Raw genomic sequence first — 26,417 nt, 5'->3', positions numbered from 1 at the left:
TTAAATCTATATTTGTGTGAAGAGTGTTTTGTAATTATATATAGTTCCTCGGTGTGTAATGGCAAGCAGAATCATAAGTATTTTATACTGTCTGCAGTTATTTTAAGTGGAATTTATTGGAATATATAAAAATTATGATAATTTGTGTGGGCTTTTATATTTTGGAACTTTGCTGAAGTTGTTGATTGTTTCTGTTATTATTATATTATTATTATATTCAGCAGAGGTTTATTATGTCTAACTTTTCTAAAATCCTATTAATCTTCTTTAAGTGCTTTATTTTATGGTTAGATTTTTCTAAGTCTGAGAGGGTTAAGCTGAGGTTCCCACTGGTATAATTTTACTATTTTCTCCTGTTATACATTTAACTTTTCCTTCAAGAATTTGGATGCTATAACATTTGGGGCATGTATTTTCCACTAACTGATATTACCTCTTTTAACTGGTTACATTTTTGCTTTTGCTTTGTCTGAGATTGTGACCGCTATTCCTGCATTTTTTTTTAACCTCAACTGAAGCATAATAGATTTTGTTCCAGTCTTTTTTTCCCCCCCTGTTTTGAGTGTTTTTCTGTTTCAAGTGTGCTTCTTGTAAACAGCATATTGTTGGATTCTGGTTTCTAATCCACTCTGCTATTCTGTTTCTGAGGTGAGCTCATCCTGTTCACAGTCACAATTATAATCGCTATTATTATCTTTCTTTTTTTGTTCTGTCCCCTCTAGAGTCTGTTTTGCTTGACTACCACTATCCTTAATATTTACTCACTCTTATCTTTCTCTCTTCTGTTATCCCCTTCCCCTCCTACTTATCTGTTAAGTACAATGAATTTCTTTACCCATCTGTATGTGAACATATATTCTTTCCTTGTTCTGATGAGATTAAGTTTCAAGCACTGCTGGTTCCTCTATCATATTCTTCCCTCCACTGTATAAAACTCTTTCTTGTGTACCTCACATAAGATAATTTCCCCCATTCTTCCTCTCTCTTCCCTACTATATAACTTCCCACACTCTTCCTCATAATAATTTTTAAAATAGTTGCTATAGTTAGTAATTTGTTCCAACAGGAAACCTTATGTATTTTTTTTTTAAAGCAATTGGGGTTAAGTAACTTGCTCAAGGTTACACGGCCAGTTATTTTGTGTGGGTGCCAAATATCTGAGACTGGAACTGATCCCGGGTCTCCTGATGCCGGGGCTGGCGCTCTTACTCACTGTGCCACCTGGCTGCCCCCAAAACCTTATGTATTTTACTATTGTGCAATAAGAAATGATAAGCTTGATGATCTTAGAAAAACATGGATAGACTTGCATGAAATAATGAAGAGCAAAATTAGCAGAACCAAGAGAATGTTGTATACAGTAACAGCAATATTGTTTTAAGAACAATTTTGAGTGACTAAGTCATTCTGACCATTATAAATACTCAAATTAGTTACAAAGGACGTATGAAAGAAGAATATATTTGCATCCAGAGAAAGAACTAATAAACAGAAGTATAGGATGATTTTACATGTATATACATATTTATTTCTAATGGTAGCTATCTCTAGGGTAGGGGAGAAAAAAAATTACATGATAATTTTATTATGTATTTAAAAGGAATAGCAAGTTATACATAAAAGATTTGCAGTTTTATGTACAATTATCTTTTTATTATACTATTTTATGGAAATACTTGTTTTATTTAATAAATTGAAAATCAAATACATAAAAAAAGAAATATTGCTTAATTATTAGCTGGGGAAAATCATGACAAGGAGAAGAAAAAGTGATTAGACAAGTTTTATTAATTTTGGCCTTGAGAATAGAAAAAAGGCTTCAATGGCATTGTTATTTTAATAATGTCTAACATTATTTACAAGAGATACTGCTTTATGGAAGGTTATAATAAGAAAATAAAGGTCCCTTCAGCCTAAGCAGATCATAGCATATGCTCAGAGAAGGTTGTTCAGGTAGAAGTTAAGCAAGTTAAATACCTGGTCGAGTAGTTAGTCCTCGATCAGCAGCAGGACGGGCATCAACAGGCTCGACTTGGCACAGGAAGCAAGACACGTGAGGAAACAAACACAATAAAAACACAAAGATGCTAAGTCAATTGCCCTACAGAGTAAAAGAGTGAAAGCAAGAACCATAAACAAACTGGAAAGAGCAACAGCTGAAAAGACTTAAGTTAATCTTGAAAATAAAGGAAAGGAAAGAACACCACTTCATAAAACTTCACTTTTACTACTCAGTTCCTCTAAAACAGTACGTCTCAGGGGTGGCTAGGTGGTGCAGTGAATAGAGCACCATAGCTGGAGTCAGGAGGACCTGAGTTCAAATCTGACCTGAGACACTTAATACAAAAACTAGCAGTGTTACCTTGGGCAAGTCACTTAACCCCAATTGCCACTTCCCCCTCCAAAAAAAAAAAACCAAAATAAAACAGTAGGTCTCTAATCAGTGTTGGTAACCACAGAACTGGGATGAGACAAGATTTTCTTCTTTGCTTATTTGAAAAATTTCTCAGGTTTTAATTAAAAACCTAGACGTAAAACAGCCCAATTTAAAATCGTGATGACAGCCAATTCTATCATGTAAATTTAGACAATCACATAACTTTCTGATTGGCTGAAGTATTTCTTCTCTGATCTAGGAGTTCTAGATTTTGGCTATAGTATTTCTAGGAGTTTTCATTTTCATTTCAATTTCTTTCAGGAGGTGACTGGTTAAATCCTTAAATTTTGCCCATTGTTTTAAGAGAATTGGGCAATATCTTTTATTATTTCTTGAAATGTGAGAACTATGTTCTTTTTTTGGTCATGAGTTTAAGTAGTCTAAATGATTCTTAAATTCTCTCTCCCTGCTTAACTTGTTTCCAGGTCAACTGTTTTGGCCATGAAATAATTAATATGTATTTTTTTGTCTTTTAACTTTTTTTTAAGTATTTTTTTAATGTTAAGTGCAGTCATGAGCTTCTATTTGATAAATTTTAATTTTTAGAGTTATTTTCTAGGGTAAGATTTTGTTGCAAACTGCTAATTCTCTTTCCATACATTTCTTCCATAACACTCGTTCCCTGCACGCCCTATTTTTTTTCTCTAGCATTCTTATTTGGTTTTTAAAATGCTTTTTTAAAAAGTTCTCTTTTTTAATCTTTAACTCTCTAGGAATTCTGGTTGGATTTGTGTCCAAGTTGCATTTTTCTTTGCCGTTTTCCTCATAAATGTTTCTGAGTCATTTTTTTCTTCTGGAATGATGTCTTGAGCTTCCTTGTCACCATAATTGCCTTTACAGTGGGAGTCATTTTTGGTTTGCTCATTCACCTAACCTACTTCTCCAATTTGGACTTCATAGTATCTATGTCTGGCCTGAGCTTCTGCCTTCTTACATCCTTCTGTTGCTTTCACAGTTGAGGATAGGAGACCGCAAGCTTCCAGTGTGCCCAGAGTGATGCAATCCTAGGTAAAAGTTGGCTCTATGCCTTCCTGGTCTCAGCTTTGAAATTTCCTGACCCAGGTTTGGGTGTGTTGGCTTGTCCTTGGTTAGGAATTTGGCAGCCTGCTGCTCCACTCTGTGACTATTGGCCTGCTGGAAGCCTTTGCAGGTTCAGAGTGACAGAACTGCTGGCTCCCCTTGGTCTGGGATTCCTGTCTTGGCTGTTCCACTGCAGGCTTCCATACTATACTGAAGGATAGAACCAAATCCCTCTCTGCTTCTGGGATCAAGCCACACAGCCACTGTTTGCCTCTGAAAGTGTTTCTTGTTCAGTACACAGCCCTTTAGTTACCCCTGCTACGTGCAGATCCCCCTACTCCCCCAGTCTGATTCAGAGCTGGGTAGTAGGTGAGAGATCCACCAGATGGCACCCATGCTTTACCCTGTGCTAGTTCAGGAATGCCCTGGGGTCTCTTCCTGACCTGGTGCCGGCAATCAGCTCTTTTTAAGCCCCTGGGAATTGTAATGTTGAGCATGTGGCACCCTCCTGGCCAGATCCCATTCCTCTTCAAACCTCTCTGCCTGTCTCCCTAAGCTGTTCTAGGCTGAGAAAATGTCTGTGATTTTTTTTTTCTTAGATTTCCCAATCAGAATCCTGTCTGGTACATTTTCTAGGTCTTTGGGGAGGATGTTTGGTGGGAGCACTAGGCTATACTTCTTCCTTCTACTCTGCCATTGTAATTCCACCTAACTATTTATTCTTTGCAAAATCACAATTCTCTTCTCCACAAAATAAGTCCTTCCCTTGTGACAAATAAGTATGTTTGAGCAAAACAAACATTTGTCATATTTGAAAATCCATTACTCGTTTTGCACCTACAATATATACCTCTCTGCCAAGAGGTGGTACTAAATCATTTATCTTCTGAAGTTATGACTGGTTATTGCATTGATCAGAGTTGGAAAAAATCTTTCCAAGTTGTTCTCCTTTATAATTTTGTAGTCACTGCATAAATTATTCTCGTGGTTCTGATCACTTAACTACATCACTTCTTATGTGTATTCCCAGGTTTCTATGACTGTCCCTTTCAACATATAAGCTCAAATCCCACCTATCAAATCTCTCCTATTACTAGTGACTTCCTTCTGAGATTACCTTCCACTCCTGGAGTCAAGGAGAGAACAGTTCCAATCTTTCTTTAGACTCTTGTTAGCTCTGGACATTGGGTGAGTCACTTATACTCTTAGTTTGTGCATCTACATAATGAAGATGATAGCATTGATCTTATAAGATCATCATGGAGATCAAAAGAGAAACCTCAAAGAATTATATGTATAATTATTATTTAAGAAGATAAGCAGGTAGGGGCAGCTAGGTGGCACAGTGAGTAAAGCGCCGGCCCTGAAGTCAGGAGGACCCGAGTTCAGTTCCGGCCTCAGACACTTAACACCCACACACAAAAACTAGCCGTGTAACCTTGGGCAAGTTACTTAACCCCAATTGCCCTCCAAAAGGCAAAAAAAAAAAAAAAGAAGATAAGCAGGTAGTTGAAATGAACACTGAGGTATTACAAATAATTTGATGATAGCTATGACAACTTGTCATTCCTTTCTGAGGGAGTCAGAATTATTACCTAAAAGTGCTTTCAAATGCTCTGTGATATATGTATGTATACACACACACACACACACACACACACCCACTGCTATGTCACGATAATGGGTCTGTCAAAGGCAGGGATTTCAGATAAACATCTTCTTTCACCAGAAACTACTATATTTCCTTGCAATTTCTTTCCAAGTGTGGAATGATTCTTAATATGGTTCAAAGTATAGGTGGCATAGTGGATAGAATGTGGGGCCTGGAGTCAGGAAGACCTGAATTCAATTTCTGCCTGAGATACTTAGTAGCTTTTTCTTAACATTCGATTAAAAAGAAATTTAAGAGTATTAAACATGAATGGTAAGTAAAGGAAAAGAGCAAGGAACAAATATTTATCAGATATCTACCGTGTTTCCCCGATAATAAGACCTATCCCGAAAATAAGCCCTCCCCTTACTGTGTAAGATTCCTGTAAAATAAGCCCTCCCCCGAAAAATAAGCCCTATTGAGATTGCTACTGTAGTGAAGGTGATCCCCTGCACTACACGCTACATTACGGTACCCTCTGTATGCACCGTCCCCCCCCCGCCCCGTGAAACGCACGCTGCGCTCCGAGCTGCATCCAATCAGAGCTGCAGCAGTGAGCGCGTCATCCTGTTCTTCCCCAGTGATTTGCTTATTGAATAAAGGTACAATTTTTTGTTCACATTTACCTGTTTATTAAAATTGCTGTCAATGTTCATTAAAATAAGCCCTCCCCTGAAAATAAGCCCTCTAGTGTTTTTCTGTCCAAAAAAATAATAAGACAGTGTCTTATTATCGGGGAAACATGGTACTATGTGTCAGGCTCTGTGCTAAGCACTTTACAAATATCTCACTTGATCCTTACAACAACCCTGGGAGAAGGTGCTATTGTTATCCCCATTTTATAGGTGAGGGGGGGGGGCAGCCAGGTAGCACAGCGAGTAAGAGCACTGGCTTCAGTGTTGGGATGACCTGGAGATCGAATCCCAGGCTCTGACACTCAGCACCACACCCAGAAATAACTGGCTGTGTAACCTTGAGCAAGTTACTTAACCCCAATTGCTTAGGGGCAGCAAGGTGGCTCAGCGAGTAAGAGCACCAGCTCCAGCATCGGGACCTGGAGATCAAATCCTGGGCTCCGACACTCAGCACCACACCCAGAAATAACTGGCCGTGTAACCTTGAACAAGTTACTTAACCCTGATTGCTTAAAAAAATAAAATAAAAAAAATATAGGTGAGGAAACTAAGGCAAACAGAGGTTAAGTGACTTATCCAAGGCCACAGAGCTAGTCTGAGGCTGGATTAGAACTCAAGCTTTCCTGACTCCAGGCTCAGTGCTCCACCAACTGTGATGCTGTATATGTGTATGGGAGATTGCAATACAGGTTTAAGAAGGAATATATATATATATATATATATATATATAGTATAGATACTGTTCTTACTATGCAGTCTTAGAAAAATGACTTTTCTTTGAGGTAACTGAATCTACTTACTGACTTTGACAAAGAAACTTCACAGGGGGTTTATGAACAATTAGATGTATGAGGCAGCACCTGCCCTCAAGGGATTCAATTCACTATGAGAAGATAGATAGCTCCTGGAGGGGGATACTAGAGGTAGTATAGTCATTTTTCTTATATTAGCAAGTCCCAACAATGAGGAATTAATATCTCTTTAATTACTTAAGCCTTCTTTTAGTTCTACAAGGGCTGTTTTGTTACTGTATTCAGATCATTTCTGTTTATGTTTAGTTAAGTGGATTCCCTGGCACTACTAGATATTTTCTCAATTCTGTAGTTATTTTCTTTTAAGCTTAAAAAAATACAGAACAGAGAAAAGAAACGAAAACATATCATAAACATAAACACTGGAACTTAAATGCAAAGTAAAAAAGGAAAAGAAAAGCATGTCATGTGCACAGCACATGGCCCTGACTCCATGCAGATAGCCCATAAGGAAGCCAGCTCAATATGAACTGAAGTCATCAGGAAACAGCAACAATCACTAAGCGGTTTGAGCTTCAGCCACACTTCCCCCCGCCCCAGTAAAGTCTTGGGAACATCTTCCTTGGCTTTTAGAAATAGAACTAGCTTAACCTATGTGCTGGGGTGGGGTGAGGAGGAAGAAGAGAAAGTGGAGGAATCCCAGTCTATCCCATCCTAGTCCTTGGTGGCAAGGTCTTAGAGTTGTTCTAGGGGACTTTTCACCATTTAAATGACTTTAGGTCTATTGCTGAACAGCTCTAACCTTGGGATGAGAAAAACTTGGCACTTGCAATTTTCTAGAAAAAAAAGAGGAAACTTTTTAAAAGTTGTTTTTCAGTCATATCCTGTTGCTATATAGGGTTTTCTTGGCAAAGATCTTGGACTGGTATTGCCATTTCCTTCTCCAGCTCATTTTACAGATGAGGAAACTGAGGCAAACAGGTTTAAGTGACTTGCCCAGGGCCCACAGCGCTAGTAAGTGTCCGAGGCCAGATTTGAACTCATGAAGATTAGTCTTCCTGAATCTAGGCCCAGCACTCTATCTACTGCACCACCTAATTGCTAGCAGAAACAAAACCAAAAATTTTAATGGTCCCTGAAGAATGACTAAATTTAGAAGGAAGAGAAGACTAGAAATCTTAGGCTTTGCCTCCTCACTTCAGAAAGACAGTGTACCAGGTCTCAATAATTTGGCCTGTGTAGTGGTTGATTTGCAGTTCATAGGTGAACTCCTGACCTAAGGCAGTGTCAGTGAGCAGGAGAAGCAAAAGAAACAAGGCTGCAGCACCTTCAGCACTAATTCTTCATCCTTTCATTAAAGCCAAGGTCTTTAATCACAAAGTAGATAGATAAGTGCTAGATAATTAACACAATGATGTATTGCTGTTCTGCTGTGGACTGAAGGAAGGCAGCACAGAAGCCAGTGTGGTTTAGGGAGGCTGAAGAACATTACACTACAGTGCCCCAAGTGTTTCATGTGGGATACGTAGACCTAAAAATTTCTATGCCTGCTGCAGCTTCCATTGCCATGACTGCAATCACCACTGAATCTGATTCCTTAAGACTCTTCCCCAACACTTTCGTTTGAATGGTTTATTATATCAACATTTTAGTACTGCTGCTTTAATTTTAGGAGACACAAACACATACTTCCTGATCAGAAGCTACATTTCCCCCCCTAACAATATGAAAAATGAAAGAACATAAAACCATAAATGTACTCTCTGTGTACATTTTACACATCTGAATACAGTCTTACCTTCATTTTCTGTATTAGCTGGAACAGAATCAACACCAAAAGGATGCCATGGCTGCAGATCATCTAGGCTGAATTCTCCATCAACTGGAAGGAGTTCTACTGTGGTTTTAGTTTCCGTCAGTGATGGCATGAGGGCATCATTTCCGTAACTGATCCTGGGTTCACTGATCATGTTGGCCAAGACATCATCTGAGTAGTTTTGCTCTTTCTGAAGCAGCTCATCTGTACAATTGGAACAATATCTAATGATTAGTAATTAGCAGTGTTAGGTTATTTCCTAATTTAGCATACAATCTCACTGATCCTCTCAAACATATTTTCTAGAAGAGTAAGTTGGAGACTATGGGTGTCTATTGGGAATGGCAGCAGTGGATGCACAGAGAAAAGAAATGGCCACCAATTCTTTCAAGCAACCAATTCTAGGGGGAAGAGCACAAGCATTAATCAAGCTCCCACTGTCAGGCACCAGGTGCTAAGTGCTTTACAAATATTATTTCCTTTGTTCCTCACAACAATGCTATGAGGTAGGTACTATTATTAGACCCATATTTTTATTACAGTTGAGGGAGTTGAGGCAGAGGGTTAAGTGACTTGCCCAGAGTCTCAGAGCTAGTGTCTGAGACTAGATTTGAATTCAGGTCTTCCTGGATCTAGGCCCAGAATTCTTACCTGCTGTGCGATCTAGTTGCCTGGCAGTAACTTACAAGATAATACTCCCTGAAAGAACTGATGGCTCCTTTAAGAAACTAAAGCCACTGATTAAATGTATAACAGATACCTGCTATGTGAGAAGAAAGTGCAATGGACACTTAGGACTCAGGACTGACTTCAACAGAGGTTCTGCTTCATTCTGAACTGGGGATTAAGCCACTTGACCTTGTCAAACCTTGGTTTCTTTAACTTAAAAATGGAGATAATACGCACACTAGTTATTTCACAAGGTTGTTATGAAAATATAAAAATGTAAAGCCTTTTGTAACTGTAAAGTGATACAAAACATGAACTATCATTTAAATGCATAAATTCAAAGGGACTCCAGAATTAGGACTGATAAATGAAAGAACTTTCTATTAGTTATCCAATAATTTGTTATAATGAGGTCAGCCAATGATGTTCTTGTCCACCATACCAGTCTCTTTTAAGGAATGTTTTACTGATGAACTGGAGGAAAGTTATACATTCTTATCGGACACCTTCCTTCTGCTCCCTACCCCTTTTAGAGCCCTTACTTCCAGAGAAGTAAAAAAAAACAAACTACTGACCCTATCTGATGATGTATTCCTCATTCTGCTATCACTCCTCGCACAAACAGGAAGGCATACTGGTTGGTCTCTTTAAAGACCAATGATAATATTTAGAAAAATTTAGGCTTTTCAGTTTTCCCCTTGATCATATCCTCCTAGGTTATGAGGTACTCTTTGGAATTCCCTTAACATCGAACTAAGTTACACAGAATATTCTTCCATGGTTAAGGAAGTCTTTCAACCATTTGAGGAGAGTTATCACATATAATTTCACAGAACTTTGACATTGGGAGAGATCTATCAGTACCGTTTATGGTGTCACTGGTTACATGCCATGCCTATAATACATTCCTGTGTCACTTCATTTAAGATACAGCTCATGTACCACTTTCTACATGAAGTTTTCCTGATTCCCCCAATTACTAGTGCCCACCTTCCTTCTTTAAATACCTTGTAAAATATGTAGCATCCCTTTGCACACCCTGCCCCACTTAAAGGATGCTCAGCCAAGGACAGATAAGCTTGGTGTGGACCTGATTCCAGTCATGCATGATAGATGTCTCTCTGTAGCAACCCCTATCCCCTGCTTTGCAGCAGGCACAGATATCTTTTGACAGCTTTCTGCTGACCATGACAACTTAGGGGTCTGTACTGTATGGCAAGAAAAGCTCTTGGCGGCGGAGCCAAGAAGGCAGAGTAGAAGCACAACCTCTCTGCGGCTCCGGCTTCCACCTTCCCCAATCCATGTAAAAAGGGGACTCTAAACAAACTTTGGAGCTGCAGAACCCACAAAATGACACAGAGAAGCTAACCTCCCACTGAGGATACCCAGGCAGGCCAGCAGGAATCCAGCGCAGTGCTATAGTCGAGCCCAGCCCCACGCCGAGGCTTTAGCCCCAGGGTGGGCCTGACCAGCCGCTGGCCAGAGGGACTCCAGATCAGCAGCAGCTGTGGCCGTTTCCAGATTTATCAACACACAGATGTGAAGGACAAAGTGAGAGGTCAGTACAGTCTGGACTTTGGGACCCAGTAAGTGGGAGTGCGTGGCTTTTGCCCCCTGAGGTGAGAAGCCGCTGAGAGGCCGGCACAGCCAGCCAGCACCACGTGGCAGCTTCAGCTCCTGGCCTGCAGAGAGTAGGGGGACCAAGTACCAGTCTGACGGGTAATGGCTCTTGCTTTAGCCTGCTTGGATCTGTATTGCAGTCTAGGGTGGAGGTACTGGGGTGTGTGTCCAGCTTGCCAGAGCGTGTGGATACCTCAGAGAGGGCACCCATCTAATACCTCTGGCAGCTGAGAAAACCCCAGCGTTTGGGACGAAAGCTCCCCTTTCTAGTGGCAGAGTCCTACTGTGGCAAAAAGCCCAGGGGTCAAGTGACTGAGGGGCAACATGACCAGGCAAAGGAAACAAAGCAGACAGAAGATTCCTACGTTACACTCCTATTTGGGGGACAAAAAGGAGCAAATCATGGAACAGGAGGAAAACAGTGAAGTCAGAACTCCTGCACCAAAAGCCTCAAAGGAAAATACAAGCTGGTTACAGGCCATAGAAGTTAAGAAGCAGATAAGAGAAGTGGAGGAAAAATTGGGAAGAGAAATGAGAATGATGCAAGAAAATTATGAAATGAGAGTAAACAGCCTGACTGAGGAAAATAATACCTTATAAAACAGACTGACTCAAATGGCAAAAGAGGCTCAAAAAGGCGAAGAATGCCTTAAAAAGCTGAAATTGTCAGATGGAAAAAGAATCTCAAAAGCTCACTGAGGAGAATCACAGCTTCAGAATTAGATTGGAGCAAATGGAAGCTAATGACTTTATGAGAAATCAAGATGCTGTGAAACAGATCCAAACAAATGAAAGAATAGAAGGCAATGTGAAATATCTCATGGGAAAAACCACTGACCTGGAAAATAGATCCAGGAGAGATAATTTAAAAATTATTGGACTACTTAAAGCCATGATCAATGTAAGAACCTAGAAATCATCCTCCAGGAAGTTCTCAAAGAAAACTGCCCTGATGTTTTAGTACCAGAGGGCAAAATAGAGGTTGAAAGAATCCACCGATCACCTCCTGAAAAAGATCCCAAAAAGAAAATTCCTAGGAATATTATAGCCAGGTTCCAGAATTCCCAGATTAAGGAGAGAATATTACAAGCAGCCAGGAAGAAACAATTTGAATATTGTGGAAACACAATCAGGATAACCCAGGATCTGGCAGCTTCTACACTGAGGGATCAAAGGGCTTGGAATATGATATTCCGGAGGGCAAAGGAGCTGGGATTAAAACCAAGAGTCACCTACCCAGCAAAACTGAGTATCATGTTTCAGGGGAAAATATGGTCATTCAGTGGAATAGAGGACTTTCAAGCATTCTTGCTGAAAAACCAGAGTTGAATAGAAAGTTTGACATTCAGATACAAGAAGCAAGAGACGCATGAGAAGGTAAAAAGGGAAAAGAAATCATAAGGAACTTATCAAAGTTGAACTATTAACATTCCTACATGGAAAAAAAATAATTGTATTTTATGAAACTTTTCTCAGTAGTTGAAGGGAATAGAAATATATATAAGTCTATATATGAGGGTATATGGGCATATGAATACATATGTGAATGTGTGTATATATGTTTACAGGTAAACATAGACAGAGGGCACAGGACCAATTTAACAGGAAGGGATGATACTTAAAAGGTGAAATTAAGAGGTGAGAGAGGAATATAATGAGAGGAGGTGGGGAGAGACAGATGGGGTAAACTATCTCATACAGAAGAGGCAAGGGAAAATGGTTACAATGGAGGGGAAGAATAGGAAGGCAAAAGGGAATGGGTCAAACTTATTTCCATTGAATTTGGCTTGAGGAGGGAATGAAATGCACACTAAATAGTGTATCTCACCCTTCAGGAGAGTAGGGGAGAAAGGGGATGAGAGGGGGGATGATGGAAGGGAGGGCATGTTGGGGGGCAGGGCAGTTGGAAGTACCAACTTCTGAAAAGGGATGGGACCAAAGTAGAGAACAGAACAAGTGGGAGGTGGGATAAGAGGGAGGAAAATATAGTCAGTCTTTTACAATATATCTACTATTTTATTGTTTTGCATTAGCCACACACATACAACCTATACTGAACTGCTTATCTTCTCAGTAAGTGTGGGTGACAAGGAAGGAAGGGAATGAATCTGGAATTGAAAGTTTTAAAATCAAATATTCAAATATGTGTGTGTGTGTATGTATACTATTATTAATACCAGCTTACATGTAATTGGGAAATAAGATATACAGGCTCTGAGGCATAGAGATCTACTGGAAAAGTCGAAAGGGGTAGGGGAGAAAATATGGGAGAGAGCAGATTGGAGGAGGGGATATCCTGTGGGACTGCTATTTTGAGGCAGTGGGTAGGGGAAAAACGGGGAGAAAACTTGTAACTCAAAATCTGGTGGAAACGAATGATGTAAATCAGAAGTTAATAAAGCATTAAAAAAAAAAGTTAAAAAAAAGAAAAAAGAAAAGCTCTTGGCTGAGGAGCTGGAACTCTGTGAATATACTGTGGGGTAAACCTTGCCCCACAATCCTCTATGGGCCTTGCTCTCAACCTTGATGTTATCTGTGGCTTTTCTGGCATTCTCTCTGCCTATCTAATTTGTTTCTAGCTCTTGTTTTCACCTTCACATCCGTTATACAAATTTCTTTCCCTTCTTTGTTGCCAAGTCTTGTCATTTCAGCCTTTACAACATTTCTCACATATGTCCCTTTCCCTCCATTCTCACTGTCACCACCTGGGCACAAACCCTCATCACCTCACACCTAGACTATTGAAACAGACTTATAACTGGTCTGGTCTCCCTATTTCTCCCCATTCTAATCCATTCTCCACTCATCTTCCAAAGTGATCTTTCTAAAGTGCAGGTATTAACCATATCAGACTATCTACCTTCATAAACCCTAGTGGTTCCCTACTGGATTCCTCACCAAGATTAAATAAATAATCCTCTGACATTTAAAGCCTTCATAATCTGTCCTCCTCTTACCTTCTATGTACTTTACTCTTCTCCTCACATCATATGAGCCCTTTGCCAGCCCCTTGCTGTTCTTCACAAATCATATTCCACCTCTCAACTCAGTTACAACTGGGATTGGCTATCTCCTATACCTGAACTGCTCTCCTTCCTTACCTCTAACTTCTGGCTTCCTTAGTTTCCTTCAAGATTCTCTTTAAATTACACTTTCTATAGGAAGCTCTTACTGGTCCCGTCCCTCTTTTTCTTCTAGGAGAAGGGTTCTTTACATGAAATCCATGAACTCCAGTGCTCAGCACAGAGCCTGGTGCCTAGTGTCATTGAGTCGTTTTCCAGTCGTGTCTGACTTTTTGTGACCCTATCTGGGATCTTCTTGGCAGATACTGGAGTCCTTTGTCATTTCCTCCTCCAGCTCATTTTACAGATGAGGAATTGAGGCAACACTGGGTTAAGTGGCTTGCTCAGGGTCACACAGCTAGTAAATGTCTGAGGCCAGATTTGAACTCATGAAGATGAGTCTTCCTGACTCCAGGTCTAGCACTTTATCCACTGTGTCAGACTGATAACTTAAAAAAAATTCTGATAGCTATATTTCAGTGTAATTGACTGTATTTTAATATATTCATTTAAAACATTATTCTGAGGAGAAGTCAATAGGCTTTATTAGACAACCAAAGAGGTTCATGATACCAAAATGGTTAAGAATCCTTGCTATAAGGCTGTATGTATCTTATAAGTGTATAATTATTTGCATGTTTTCTCCCTCAGGAGTGAGAGCTCCTCGACAGTAGGGACCATGTTAATGTCTTTCTTTACAACTTCAGCATTTAGCAGTTTCTAAGTCAGTTAATACATATGTTAAGCACCTAAGATTTGTTAGGCACTTCCCCACACTCTGGGGACACAACGAAAAGCAAAGGCAGTCCCTAGGAGCGCACCTCCAACTTCTAGCTTCCTTCAAGCAACTCACAATCTAATGAGAAGACAACATTCTCCGTAACTACTCCCGTCCCCCTCACTCTACCGAGAAAGCAAGAGGAAGAAAAGCTACTACAGGCCTGGGCAAAAAACCCCACATCGGCCATGTTTGTTTCTATGTGTGTATATGTATATGCATGACATACATACACATGGATATCTATATGCTGTTGTCTTTCCCTCCATGTACACATAAATATGTGTAGAGGGTTAAGGAGAGTGTGAGAGGAGAGGAGAGAAAGCAGAAGGATCTATTGTAGACAGCGTTCTCAGGGAGCCTAGGCACAAGGGATACAGAAAGAGAGATATAGGAAGATGGTTATCAGGGATGAATGGAATAAGTGAGGGATTGAGGATGAGTGAGACACTACTATTTTTGTAGGCAACAGGGAAGAGGTCTAGGCATAGAGAGAGAATGCAGATAAACGAGAGAGTAGTGATGAGTGAGGAGGTAATCTGCTAGAAAAGATGGAATGGCATTGCTTCTGCAGGTATGGGGGTTTGTGTTGAGCATTTTTTGTGATGATAAAGAAGTGGAAACTGAGGGGGTACCCATAAGTGGGAGGACAGATGAACAAATTAAAGAATGTGAATGTGACAATATTATTGTGCTGTAAGAAATGAGGAAGCGGGTGATTTCAGAGAAAACTGACACAAAGTGAAGTCAGCAGAACTGGAAGAACAATTCACAGAACTACAATACTGTCAAGACAAACAATTCTGAAAGACTTAGGAACTATGATCAGCACAATGTTTAACCACAATTTCAGAGGGCTCAGGATGAAATATGCTACTCACCTCTAGAGAGAGAGGGGTGATGGACTCAGAGTGGTGAATTGAGGGATGTATGTATTATATGCACAAATATTTTCTCTCTCTCTCTCCCCCACACACACATTCTCTCCATCTCTCTTCCATTTCCCCCACACCCCCAATTGAAAAAGCAAGAAAAAGACATGCATGGTCAAGCAAAAACACCTCCCACATTAGCAGTGTGTGTGTATACACAACAAATATGTGCCTATCATTCCACCTCTCCCTCTGCCTGTGTAAATATAAGTGTATATACATAAGTGTACATGTATGTATATACGTAGTACAGTTGATCTTAATTATTCACAGATTCCATATTTGCAAATTTACCTCCTTGCTAAAATTTATTCGCAACCTCAAAATCAATACTTGTGCTTTCATAGCCATTCAAACATGTACAAAGTGGTGAAAAATTTGAGTCAAATGATATATATGTTCCCAAATGGAACTGAACAAATGATGCTGTGCCTTTTTCTTCACATACTGTGAAAAAGTGTCCTTTCTGTAGTCTATTTAGTGTCATGTTTTAAACTTTTTTTGGTGATTTTTGCTGTTTAAAATGCCTCCAAGTACGGTGCTGAAGTGCTGTCTAGTGTTCCCAAGTGCGAGAAGGCTGTGATGTGCCTATTTCGAATAAGGTTTCCTTCAAGCATGAGTTATATATATATATACATATATATATATATATATATATATATATATATATATATATATATATGTTCTTGAATCCAATATTAATCAAACAATATGGTATATCCAGAAAAAGGAAGAGAAATATCACCCATTTGCACACAAAGCTGCTCCAGAAAGTGCTAAAGTAAATGTGACCAGAGGAAGCTGACAGGAACATAACCCCGTATTTCCATTAGAGATAGAGGCAATAAGAAAAATTAGATAACTGATTATTTGAAATTTAAAAGCTTTTACATAGATATTTAACATAGCAGAATAAGAGGGGAAGTACCTGAATGGGAAAAAAATCTCTGCATCAAATTTCTCTCATAAGCGTTTAGCATCCAATTTATATAAATTATGTAAATATACCTAAGACTAAAAGCTATTCTCCAATAGCTAAGTGATCAAATGACATGAACAAGCAGTTCCTCAAAGAAAAACCACAAATTACAACCACATGAAAGGATGCTTTTAATCACTAAGTTATAAGAAAAATGCAGATCAACACAACCTTGAGGTTTTATCTCTCAGCCTGCAAATTGGCAAAGATAACAAAAACCAGCAATACTCAATGTTGGAGGAGTTAAGTGAGGATGCTTTAATGCGTTGTTGGTGGAACTCTGAAATAGTACAAGCAATTTTGGTAAACAATCTGGAATTATGCAAGTAATATATATTTTTTAAAATCTGGAACTATACAAATAAAGGGACTAAAATGCTCATACTCTAAACCACTTGTTACTCCATTATTATGTAATGGTAAGGAAATTTGAAGATCTTCCCTATCCCTTAATAAGCCTAAGGGAATTTGAGGACATTCCCTCATTTGAAAATATATTCTGCAGGATGGCTAGGTGGCACAGTGAATAGAGCACCAGCCCTGGAATCAGGCGGACCTGAGTTCAAATCCTGCCTCAGACACTTAACACAAAAACTAGCTGTGTGTGTGTGTGTGTGTGTGTGTGTGTGTGTCTTCCTTCTCATAGGTGGAATGTGGTCACATGGAGCCTGAGAGTGGGAAGAGTTTGCTGAAGGGTGGAGCAGAGTCCAACTGGAGAAGCTTGCTTAGGGGGGGCTTGTTTTTCAGGAAGGCCCAAACTTTGTTACTTTATAATTGGGCAGTGGGGTCATGACAGTTGTGATGTCCTCTGACCCTGAAGAAGGCGGTATGTACCCTGACGTGAGGTTTTGCTTTGGGGCTCAGTTATGGGAAGAGCTGTATGATTGGGCCAGATGAGACTCTGGGCAACCGTTAAGCCTCCTGGAGTTGAAAATCCAGATGTTGGTGCTTCTCTCTCTCTTAACTAACACTGTATGTGTGTGATGGTCAGACAGCTAGAAGCCCGTCTGCTGGTCTGTTGAATTGTACTATTTTCTTTGTATTTTTGTTTGCTTGTGATTTGTTTGTGCTTTCTGATGTTCAGGGTGCTGACTTTTCCCCCTGAACTAAGTGAATGATATCTATGTTTGATTAAAGTAAGACTGTTAACCCTTTTTGAGTTGCTTTCCTTTAGAAAAGCAGATCAAAGAACCTGTGCTAGCAGCCATCCTGGGTATGCGAGGGTGCTTTCTGCTACATACTAGTATACCAAAATGTTGATAGAAAACAGAAGACATTAATAAAAACTTATTAAAATAAAAATCAATAGGAGAATCCTATTATAATGTAATTAATGATTATATGGATTTGTATTTGCCACCAGTGTACTATATCCCCTCCTACTAGGATTGTAAATAAATAACACTGTATTTCCCTCCAGAAATTTATTCACGTCTCTTTTAAAATTCTAGGCATAGATATAGGAGAAAGAGGGGAGTGTTTATAAAGCAGAGGGCTTATAAAGGAAAAGTTTCAATACAACAGTTAGCTTACCAACTTCATCCTGAATCTCCTCGGCTACTGCTGGCACATTGTAGAGCAGAGAGAGAGACTGGTTCATTCTCTCATAAATCACACGCAAGTGTGTCATGACCTATACCAAAGATGGAAGCTTAAGATAAACCTAAAGTAGTTTTTTCTCTTATTAGTCACTATAAATGAAAATAATTTTAAAGATATAACATTTAGGGCTTTTTCTCTGAAAGGCTATTTTTCTTTTTCATCTTACTTTTTTTTTGCTTTGCTTCAGGACATTGTATATTCCTACTATTACTACAAACTTGTTAAAATAGTCAAAAAGATCCTTTCTCTATCACAGTTCTACAATTCTGAGACTAGAAAAACAGTGAAACCAAAAATCTCCTTTCCATATTTTAGTTTTACAAGTTGCTTGAAACTAGATATTTAAAGATTTTGTCATTCTAGAAAAGGTAAAATTTAAAAGCTAGAATACATTTTAAATCTCAAAGAATCCGGTATGTTTAAAAATATACATTTAGTAGGGCTTACTTTTAAAAAACATATGAGGATTATTAGATTAAAGTATCATATGAAAAATAACCTATGATTCTAGGAAACTATTTGATTTGTATAATTTTGGAGGCTATAGTAAATTAGAAATATTTTTTAACTTATTTCTTCTAATTTTTTAAAAGGTGACAAGAATAAGTAATGGTAAATTTATGACTATTCTTCATTGATTCTTTAAGTGAGAATTTGTAAAAAGAAAAAAATCCTGGAAGATGGGAATTCAGGAACTAATATAAGTTATAAAATTCTTGGCCAAATTATTCAAGAGAACAATTGTCTGCCAAAGGAAATTTCACAAGTTCTGAAATTTGTTATGCCATTAACATCATGGAAACAACTCTTGCTGCTATATATTTAAAAGAAATATTTTCTCAACATGTACAAATGAGTAAAACAAATACTTAAAAATTTTAAATATCTGCTATGTTTAAAAGATTATCACCTTTATTATTTACCTGAGATCTGATTTGGGCAGCTTTCTTTGGATCCACCATACGAACATGTTCAAAATGCTTTAAGGTATGTTGTCTGTCTTTCTGTTCAGCACGTACATATTTCTTCAACATGTTGAATACGTGACGCGGCTACAGAATGAAAATGGAAAACATTTTTTCAGTATGTAAAAGTAAATTTCCACCCTCCAAATCAGTGTTTCTATTGCTAAAAGAACACCTAAATCTTTTTCAATAGTGCGTCATTTAATCAGAATTCCTTATGTACGTAGGCTGTGTGAATTTTTAAATAATTGTTTACTGACTTAAATCTGCAAGTATGACATATAACAGTGATGATTAGGCAGGTAAAAAGTCCTATTCGTTGATTTAAAGACCTATTAGGTCTATTAGTTCATGTATTGCTGCTAATTAATTAGTTTTCCTTCAAATTATGATCACGTCAGAGTAATCATGTAGGCCTTGTCAAATGTATAGTCACTATTATGCTCTATGAAGTCTAAGAACTTTGTTTAGAACCATCTCTATTATCAAAATGTTATGATATTTAGATGAATTTTCATCCTACTTTTTCTAAAAATTCTTTCTTCCCCAGCTTTTCTAAGGCACAACTCCTATTTTCTAGTACCAACACACTACTGAAACTATTCTCTCAAAAGTAAACCAGTGTAAGGGTGGGATTAAAACTGTCCTATTTCACTGTATGAAAATACTTTTTTGATCGAATTTAATAATTGGAAGTGAGTGTGAATATATTACAATCCTTATGCAAAATACTCTTATGCCAAAGCAATTTTGTATAAAAACCTGGAAAGAAGAAATTCTGAGCATCTGGATTTTTTTTTTTTAAAGCAATTGGGGTTAAGTAACTTGCTCAAGGTTACATGGCCAGTTATTTCTGGTTGTGGTGGTAAGTATCTGAGCCCGGATTTGATCTGCAGGTCATCCCGACACTGGAGCCAGTGCTCTTACTTGCTGAGCCACCTGGCCACCCCTTGAGCATCTGGATTTTTAAGGACTTGGAGGAAACATAGAACAAAGGGAGAACCAAGATATAGCAACTATAGGAAATATTGAGTAGAGTTCTCTGCTCCAGAGAAGGGGACTGAGGCCAAAGAAAGCCCAAAACAATGATGCAATGACAACTGTCTGAAGAGAAATCACAAACCAATGTAGATTTTAAAAAGATATGCACAGAAGGTAGACAGGTAACAGAAGGAATACAAAAGCATGGCATGCCATGCAAAACTTGTCTCAAGAATGTGAAAGTGAGGGGTGGCTAGGTGGCGCAGTGAACAGAGCACCGGCCCTGGAATTAGGAGGACCTGAGTTCAAATCCAGACTCAAACACTTAACACAAAAACTAGACGTGTGACCTTGGGCAAATCACTTAACCCCAATTTCCCTCCAAAAAGAAAAAAACAAACAAACCAAAACCACATCAACAACAAAAAGAATGTGAAAGTGTGCTAATGGCTGGTCAGATAAGCGGGCATAAAAAAAAAAAAAAACTATACCAAAAGAGGAGAAGGAGAGTTAAGGGGAAAAGGAAGGGAAGAAGGTTTGGACGAGGCAGATGGAAGGGAGGAGACAGTAGTCAAAGCTTCTACTGTTTCCTCCACTGCCCCTTCTACATATGCTGCTTCTCTGTGCTAATAAGTGTGAGGAAAGGGAGGTGGATGGGCTGAGTCTCAACCAGCCTGGGTGGGGATATGGGTTGTCAGTGAAGTGACAGTACATATAGACGGGCTGCTGGAACTGAGATGGTCAAAGCCAGATCAAAAATTTCCAACTATGGAGAATGAAATCTGGGGGACTGTTTAATATCAATGGAATTATTTTCTGAGCCTATCCTTTTAAAAACTTGAAGTGCTGCTTAAAATATGTGATTATATTCATGGCCAATATTATAATGTGCCTAAGATTTTTGAATATGGCAGTTTCCTACCAGAAAGCAATGGCATGTTTCTTGGAGACTATGCAGATGAGGGAAGCAGTCTTCAGAAACTATATCTGGCACTTACTGTCCTACAAAATCAAATACACAGATTCTTATTCTTCTTAGAAGGAATCATGCATGTGCTAGCATCAATGGAATTTATGGATTTTATGATGAATGTGCAAGAAGATACAATATTAAACTATGAAAAAGCTTTACAGACTGCTTTAATTGTAGCCATTGTGGAAGAGAAAATAATCTGTTATCTTGGAGGTCTGTAACCAGATCTTTAATCTATGGACCAGATCATCAAAATTTTTTTGTGGGGTCCTGACCCTGACAAAGCTGTTTTAGGCTGGGGTAAAATGATGCATGTCCTTTACATTTGGTGCCAAAGTATTTTGTAAAATTTCTTCATAAGCATTACTGGAATCTAAATGTAGAGTCCAATGTAGAAGTGGTTGAAATGGATATTAATCTTTTGTGAAGTGGCAATTTATAACATTTTTTCTGCCCCAAATAATGTGGCGAGTTGGATATATAATGCAGGTGCCATGACAACCATGGAGGAAGCTGTAATATGTTCTTTTCAGATTTTAGAACTTGGCAAAGAAAGAAGCTAAATGTCAGCGGGCTTACAATTTGACTCTGCCTACTGGCCTTGCATTATTATATATAACCTTTATTCAAAAAACTAACATGTACTGGTCAGTTTGCTCAGACCAGATATGTGTATACGATGTGAATTTCCTCCCATTTTTAATTTAATGAATGGTATTTACTTTATAATAGCAAATGAAAGACTTTCTCCATTCCTAAGAAAAGATTCTTTTAAAAAAGAAGGTCTAAATTCCTATACAAGCATCTTCTGTCAGTGAAACAGCTGTACATTCCATAGCAGTTGATCTTGTTATTTGGGGTAAGTGTACAATTAACTTTTTAAAAATTCAGTGCAATACATGGGTAGCATAAATGCTTATTTTTCTTTAAGATCTAAGGAAGATACTTGCGTTCTTTGAGACTAGACATCACTATCATGAAAAAGCATACTATTATATATATATATGTGTGTGTATGCATATATATGTATATAAAATAAATATGTATATATAGACAAAGTATATTACGATAGATGCCTCATTGTGATCCTGAGGTACTTCTGGGCCCTCAAAGGATACACCAATGAAAGAGAAGCTGTGGCACTGTTTAGTACATGGGAATCAGTCTCAGAAAAAGTTCATCTAATTATAGAGTACTTACACTGGCTACTTGGTAACAAACTCTGTCTATGGCAAACAATACAAAATGGGGCTCAGTCCCTTTTACTTCTATAGTGAAGAAAGCAGACTGGTTAAAAAATATGGAGGGAAGGCAAGGCACAATTTCTAGACTATCTATAAACACTAACTTGGTTGTCAGTTGCATAAACATGAGAATCTTTCCCAATGATCAGTGAATGAGCACAATACCAAAGGAAGTGAATCTTATAAATTTTGACATTCCATCAAACAGGAAAGTAGAGGATAGAAGGAAGTTAGAATTACATGGAAGGATGGCTCCAGGAGCCTCTTGGAAAGGCAATTAAAGGTAATTTTATTCCAACACCCAAAGTCAACAAAAAATATAATTTAATGGGGCATATGGTCAACTTGTATCGCACTGTTTGCAACAGTGGCAGTAAGCCAATGAAAACAACATGAAAAAAATCAATGAAAAGAACCATGGCATATATATCACTATCTGCTACAGAACATGAAGAGGTAGAGGAATCTTACGAAGAACTTGGTAGTAGTCACCAAATTAACTCAATATATACTTTGATACTCAGTACGTGCAATGCAAAAGCACCATCTTGGAAATATGTATCAGGAGTAGGGTAAGCAGAGAGGCTAAAGTCTTGAGGACTAAGCAGAAGCATCATAACTATATACAATGAATTCTTTTTCAAGAAAATAATTGTAAGGCCTTATATATGGTTAACTCTGAATAACATCACAAAAATTAATTTTATTATGCTTTAATAAACAGGAAATGCCTAATGCAGGAATCATTCTTCAATTAGCTGAATTTAAATGTTAAGAACAACCAACTATTGAAGCAAAAATTCATAAACAGCTAAAAGAATAAAAATGAAAAGCAAAAAGCATTCATGAAATTAAAATAATTTCAACCAAATTGGTCATGTCATTGATGCAAAAATGCAAAAATCATCAACACTGATTATAATGATTTCATACATTATTTTAACTATTATAAATCAGTTACCATAATGGAAAATAAAAAGTGTCTTAAGTCAGTAAACACTTGAATAATTTGCTAAGGGGAATGATATGGAAGTCAAAGTTTTACATCAGTTTAGATATTTATCATACCTTTCAGAGAAGCATACATATAAGTATATATAAATACAAATAAAATGTACTTATAAGAAAGCAGAAAAGGTTCTGAAGAGGGAAGTGGTCATATATGGGACTAGACCACGTGTAAACAGAGGTGTACATATAAATTGATACTTATTTTGAAGGTGTCAAGAGATCAGCTATCAAGTTATCTGAAGGGAAGATGCCAAAGGCAGAGAGAGAATGTTAGAATTTATTATTCCCAAAAAAGGTGACCCTGAGAACATCAATAACTATCAACCCAGGGGCCTACTTTCCCATCCATATAAATATTTTTTTTTAAATAAGAATAATCTAGGGGTGGCCAGGCAGCACAGTGAGTAAGAGCAAGAATGTGCACCAGGCTAAGTGAGTCTGAAGTGTTTATTTCCCTGAGCACAAGTGAATTAATAGGGATCCTCAAATACAGGCTTTTTGATACATAGCCAATAATACCAGTTTCCAGGCTAATGTCACAGAAGTTAACTAATGCTGAATTATCACAGTATATAGTTGCTTGCAAACACCAGACTAGATCAAATCTTTTGAACGGTTATTCAGATTCTTTTTTAGGATTTAGAACACAAATCATTAGATAGCCTCATTGTAGGATCATGAAATCTTTCTTTGTTAACTGTACCATAAGCTTTCAATTTCCTTTTTTTTAAACCTTTCTCAAGATATGGCATACTGACACCGATTATGGAAATTCATGCTTTAATCTCCCAGCATGACACCTTCAAGTATTTGTGATCAAGAGTAATGCTGGTAGCCTTGAAGGGTCTTTCTATCCAAGGGGATCTATGTTTAAATGCAGGATTTTCTGTTCTTTAAAGTTGTTCTCTTGCCATTTTAATTAGTATCAAAGCCCATTCGATATAAATAATTGATCTGAACTGCTTCTGAGCCGCATATTTCCTTATTTGTGAACACGGGGGCTACAATTAAGAAGACCTTGGTCCAACGAACAAAAAATTCCAGGGTTTCTATAAAAAGATCTGAGTTCAGTTACAATCACTACCAACCCAAAGTTCGAAAACATTTCCAAGACTCCTATGCAGAGGCTGGGCTCACTTTTGCAACCTTACATTTTTATCTATCCCTAGTTTACTCCTAGCCTCTTTGTGCTTAAGGCAAAGGTCATCTTACTGGAAACACTTCAGTAACAAAAAAAGAGATTTTACTATTTTGTCTATTAGATACATAGGCACTGAGACAGGAAGTTGGAGAAACAGTTGACCTTTTCTTGTGACTTTTCTCAGTCTTCGTACTCTCTCAAATGTCAGTAGAGCCAGGGACTCTCCTCAATATGACTCCCCCTTCTCTGCTACAGATCAGTCCTCTCTTTGTAGGAAGTCTATTCCAACTTCTCAAATCCAGATGCTCAGCATCATCTCTTCTTGGTTTCTGAGACAGTCTCCTCCTTTTATGCAAAATGTGCTTACCAGGTAGGGTGTGATCTAGTCTCTCACACAAAGACTTTGACTGATTAAAGGTGGTCTATAGGCCCTGTTCACACTCATAATATATCAAATATATCATAATAATCAAAACCAAATATTTTGATGTCATTCTTACCCAACAATAAATAGATTCATGTGGAAGGAGGTTTGGTAAACAAAATAGCAGAAAGGTTCACTATCTAATTCTCTTCTTTGAAAGCTGTTTTGGAGAAAAAAAAATCATACCCCTGGGCCTGTTTCTGAGAGAAGTTGGGACAGTGAGTCCCTACCCATATTCCAGCTAGGTGGCACAATGGATAGAGTGCTGAGCCTGGAATCAGTAAGATCTGAGTTCAAATCCAGCCTCAGACACCTACTAGCTGTGTGACCCTGGACAAGTCACTTAATTCTGCTTGCATCAGTTTCTTCATCTGTAAGATGGCCTAGAGAAGGAAACTATTCTAGTATTTTTGCCAAGAAAACCCCAAAAGGGGTTACAAAGAGTTGGATACAACTGAAAACAATAAAACAACAATAACCACCACCTACATTCCAAAGATGGAGATGACCTCTGGTGAGAAGAGCTTGTTTGCCTGTGGTACTAATTATACCAAGTGATACACAGAGACTAGGAAGCTGAGGCCCAGAGAAGCTAACCTGACTTGTTCAAGGCCACAAACCTCTTGAGAATCAGTATATAAACCTATGACCTCCCATGCCAAATCCAAGATTCTTTTCCTTACACTATAATTGCCTCTCAAGTGTGCTATTGCCCAGACACTGAGGACTCGCTCTTTCCCTTTATAAACCTTAGTGACATAACTCCCCTAGCTGGGGAAAGCTTCTGAGCTAGATGGTCATCTAAGCCCTCTCAAAGGTGTTCAGGGACCACCTGGAAACAGACATTAAAAACATTTGTCCTTTTCCCTATTTTTCTTTTCATAGTAATTTGAAATAAAAAGTAAAATGAGAAAAAACCTAGCCATACCCGTGGAGGAACTGCCTGGAGGGCTGTGATGTAGTTCTCCAGAGCCATACGACGACGGTCATTAAGCATAGCTTCAACTCTGGCCATGTGGGTCTCTACCAATTGTTGCCTCTCATTTGCAGCTTCTTGTTCTAATGATTCTACTTTTTCCTGGAAATGCTTACAGAGAGGACAAACATAGACATACATCAATGACAAAAGACACTAATTGAGGGAACACGTGCGGCAAACCATCATTAAGAAATTAAAACTTTTCCAAAGGTCCACGTAAGCTATTAATAATTTTTTTCATATGTCTACAAATCCAAAAACTACCATTCATATGTTGAATCAATATGTTATTGATTTATCTCTAAGAATCGGGTTCAGTAGATTGGTCTTAACCAGGGATATGTTTTGAAGCAGTTTAAACTGTTCTTCAAAAACAAAACAAAACAAAACAAAATGGGGCGGCTAGGTGGCGCAGTGAGTAAGAGCACTGGCCCTGGAGTCGGAAGGACCTGGGATTGGTTCTAGCCTCAGATACTTAACACCCACACAAAACAACTGGTCGTGTAACCTTGGGCAAGTTACTTAAACCCAACTGCTTTAAAAAAAATGACATCAAACAGAAAAAGTATTTTAAAAGCATCTTATCTTTTCTCTCTGTCAACAGGGTTTAAGTTAATGATAGTTCATTAGTATAAGGATGAAAATCTTCCTGATAATGCATACAGCTAAATACATGTACAGGTCAGAGTAGAGGTGCTTCCAATATGCCTGCATTATAGAATGGAAATATAAGGGGCAAAATGGTG

General features: G+C 38.3%; 1 protein-coding gene and 1 pseudogene across 4 annotated transcripts in view; one reads left to right on the top strand and one right to left on the bottom strand.

Moving 5' to 3' along the window:
• Positions 1–26,417, bottom strand: part of APP (amyloid beta precursor protein) — a 192,423-nt gene that overhangs the window by 13,017 nt on the left and 152,989 nt on the right. For 2 of the 4 annotated variants that reach the window (XM_069075070.1, XM_069075072.1), the window contains 5 exons: positions 25,621–25,779; positions 18,877–19,005; positions 17,885–17,984; positions 8,294–8,515; positions 1,978–2,031 (listed from right to left, as the gene is read on the bottom strand). In XM_069075070.1, coding sequence (XP_068931171.1) covers positions 1,978–2,031; positions 8,294–8,515; positions 17,885–17,984; positions 18,877–19,005; positions 25,621–25,779 — 664 coding nt within the window. The remainder of the gene's footprint in view (positions 1–1,977; positions 2,032–8,293; positions 8,516–17,884; positions 17,985–18,876; positions 19,006–25,620; positions 25,780–26,417) is intronic. The other 2 variants (XM_069075071.1, XM_069075073.1) reach the window with 1 other exon arrangement.
• On the top strand, positions 20,697–25,600 carry LOC138151517 (serine/threonine-protein phosphatase PP1-gamma catalytic subunit B-like; annotated as a pseudogene).

The sequence above is a fragment of the Petaurus breviceps genome, unplaced genomic scaffold, assembly GCF_028583685.1.
Source record: "Petaurus breviceps papuanus isolate PSGF00001 unplaced genomic scaffold, PetGlider_PUasm1.0 90897, whole genome shotgun sequence".
NCBI lineage: Eukaryota > Metazoa > Chordata > Mammalia > Diprotodontia > Petauridae > Petaurus > Petaurus breviceps.
Note: the sequence above shows the minus strand (reverse complement) of the source record. Positions and strands in the feature narration are given on the sequence as shown.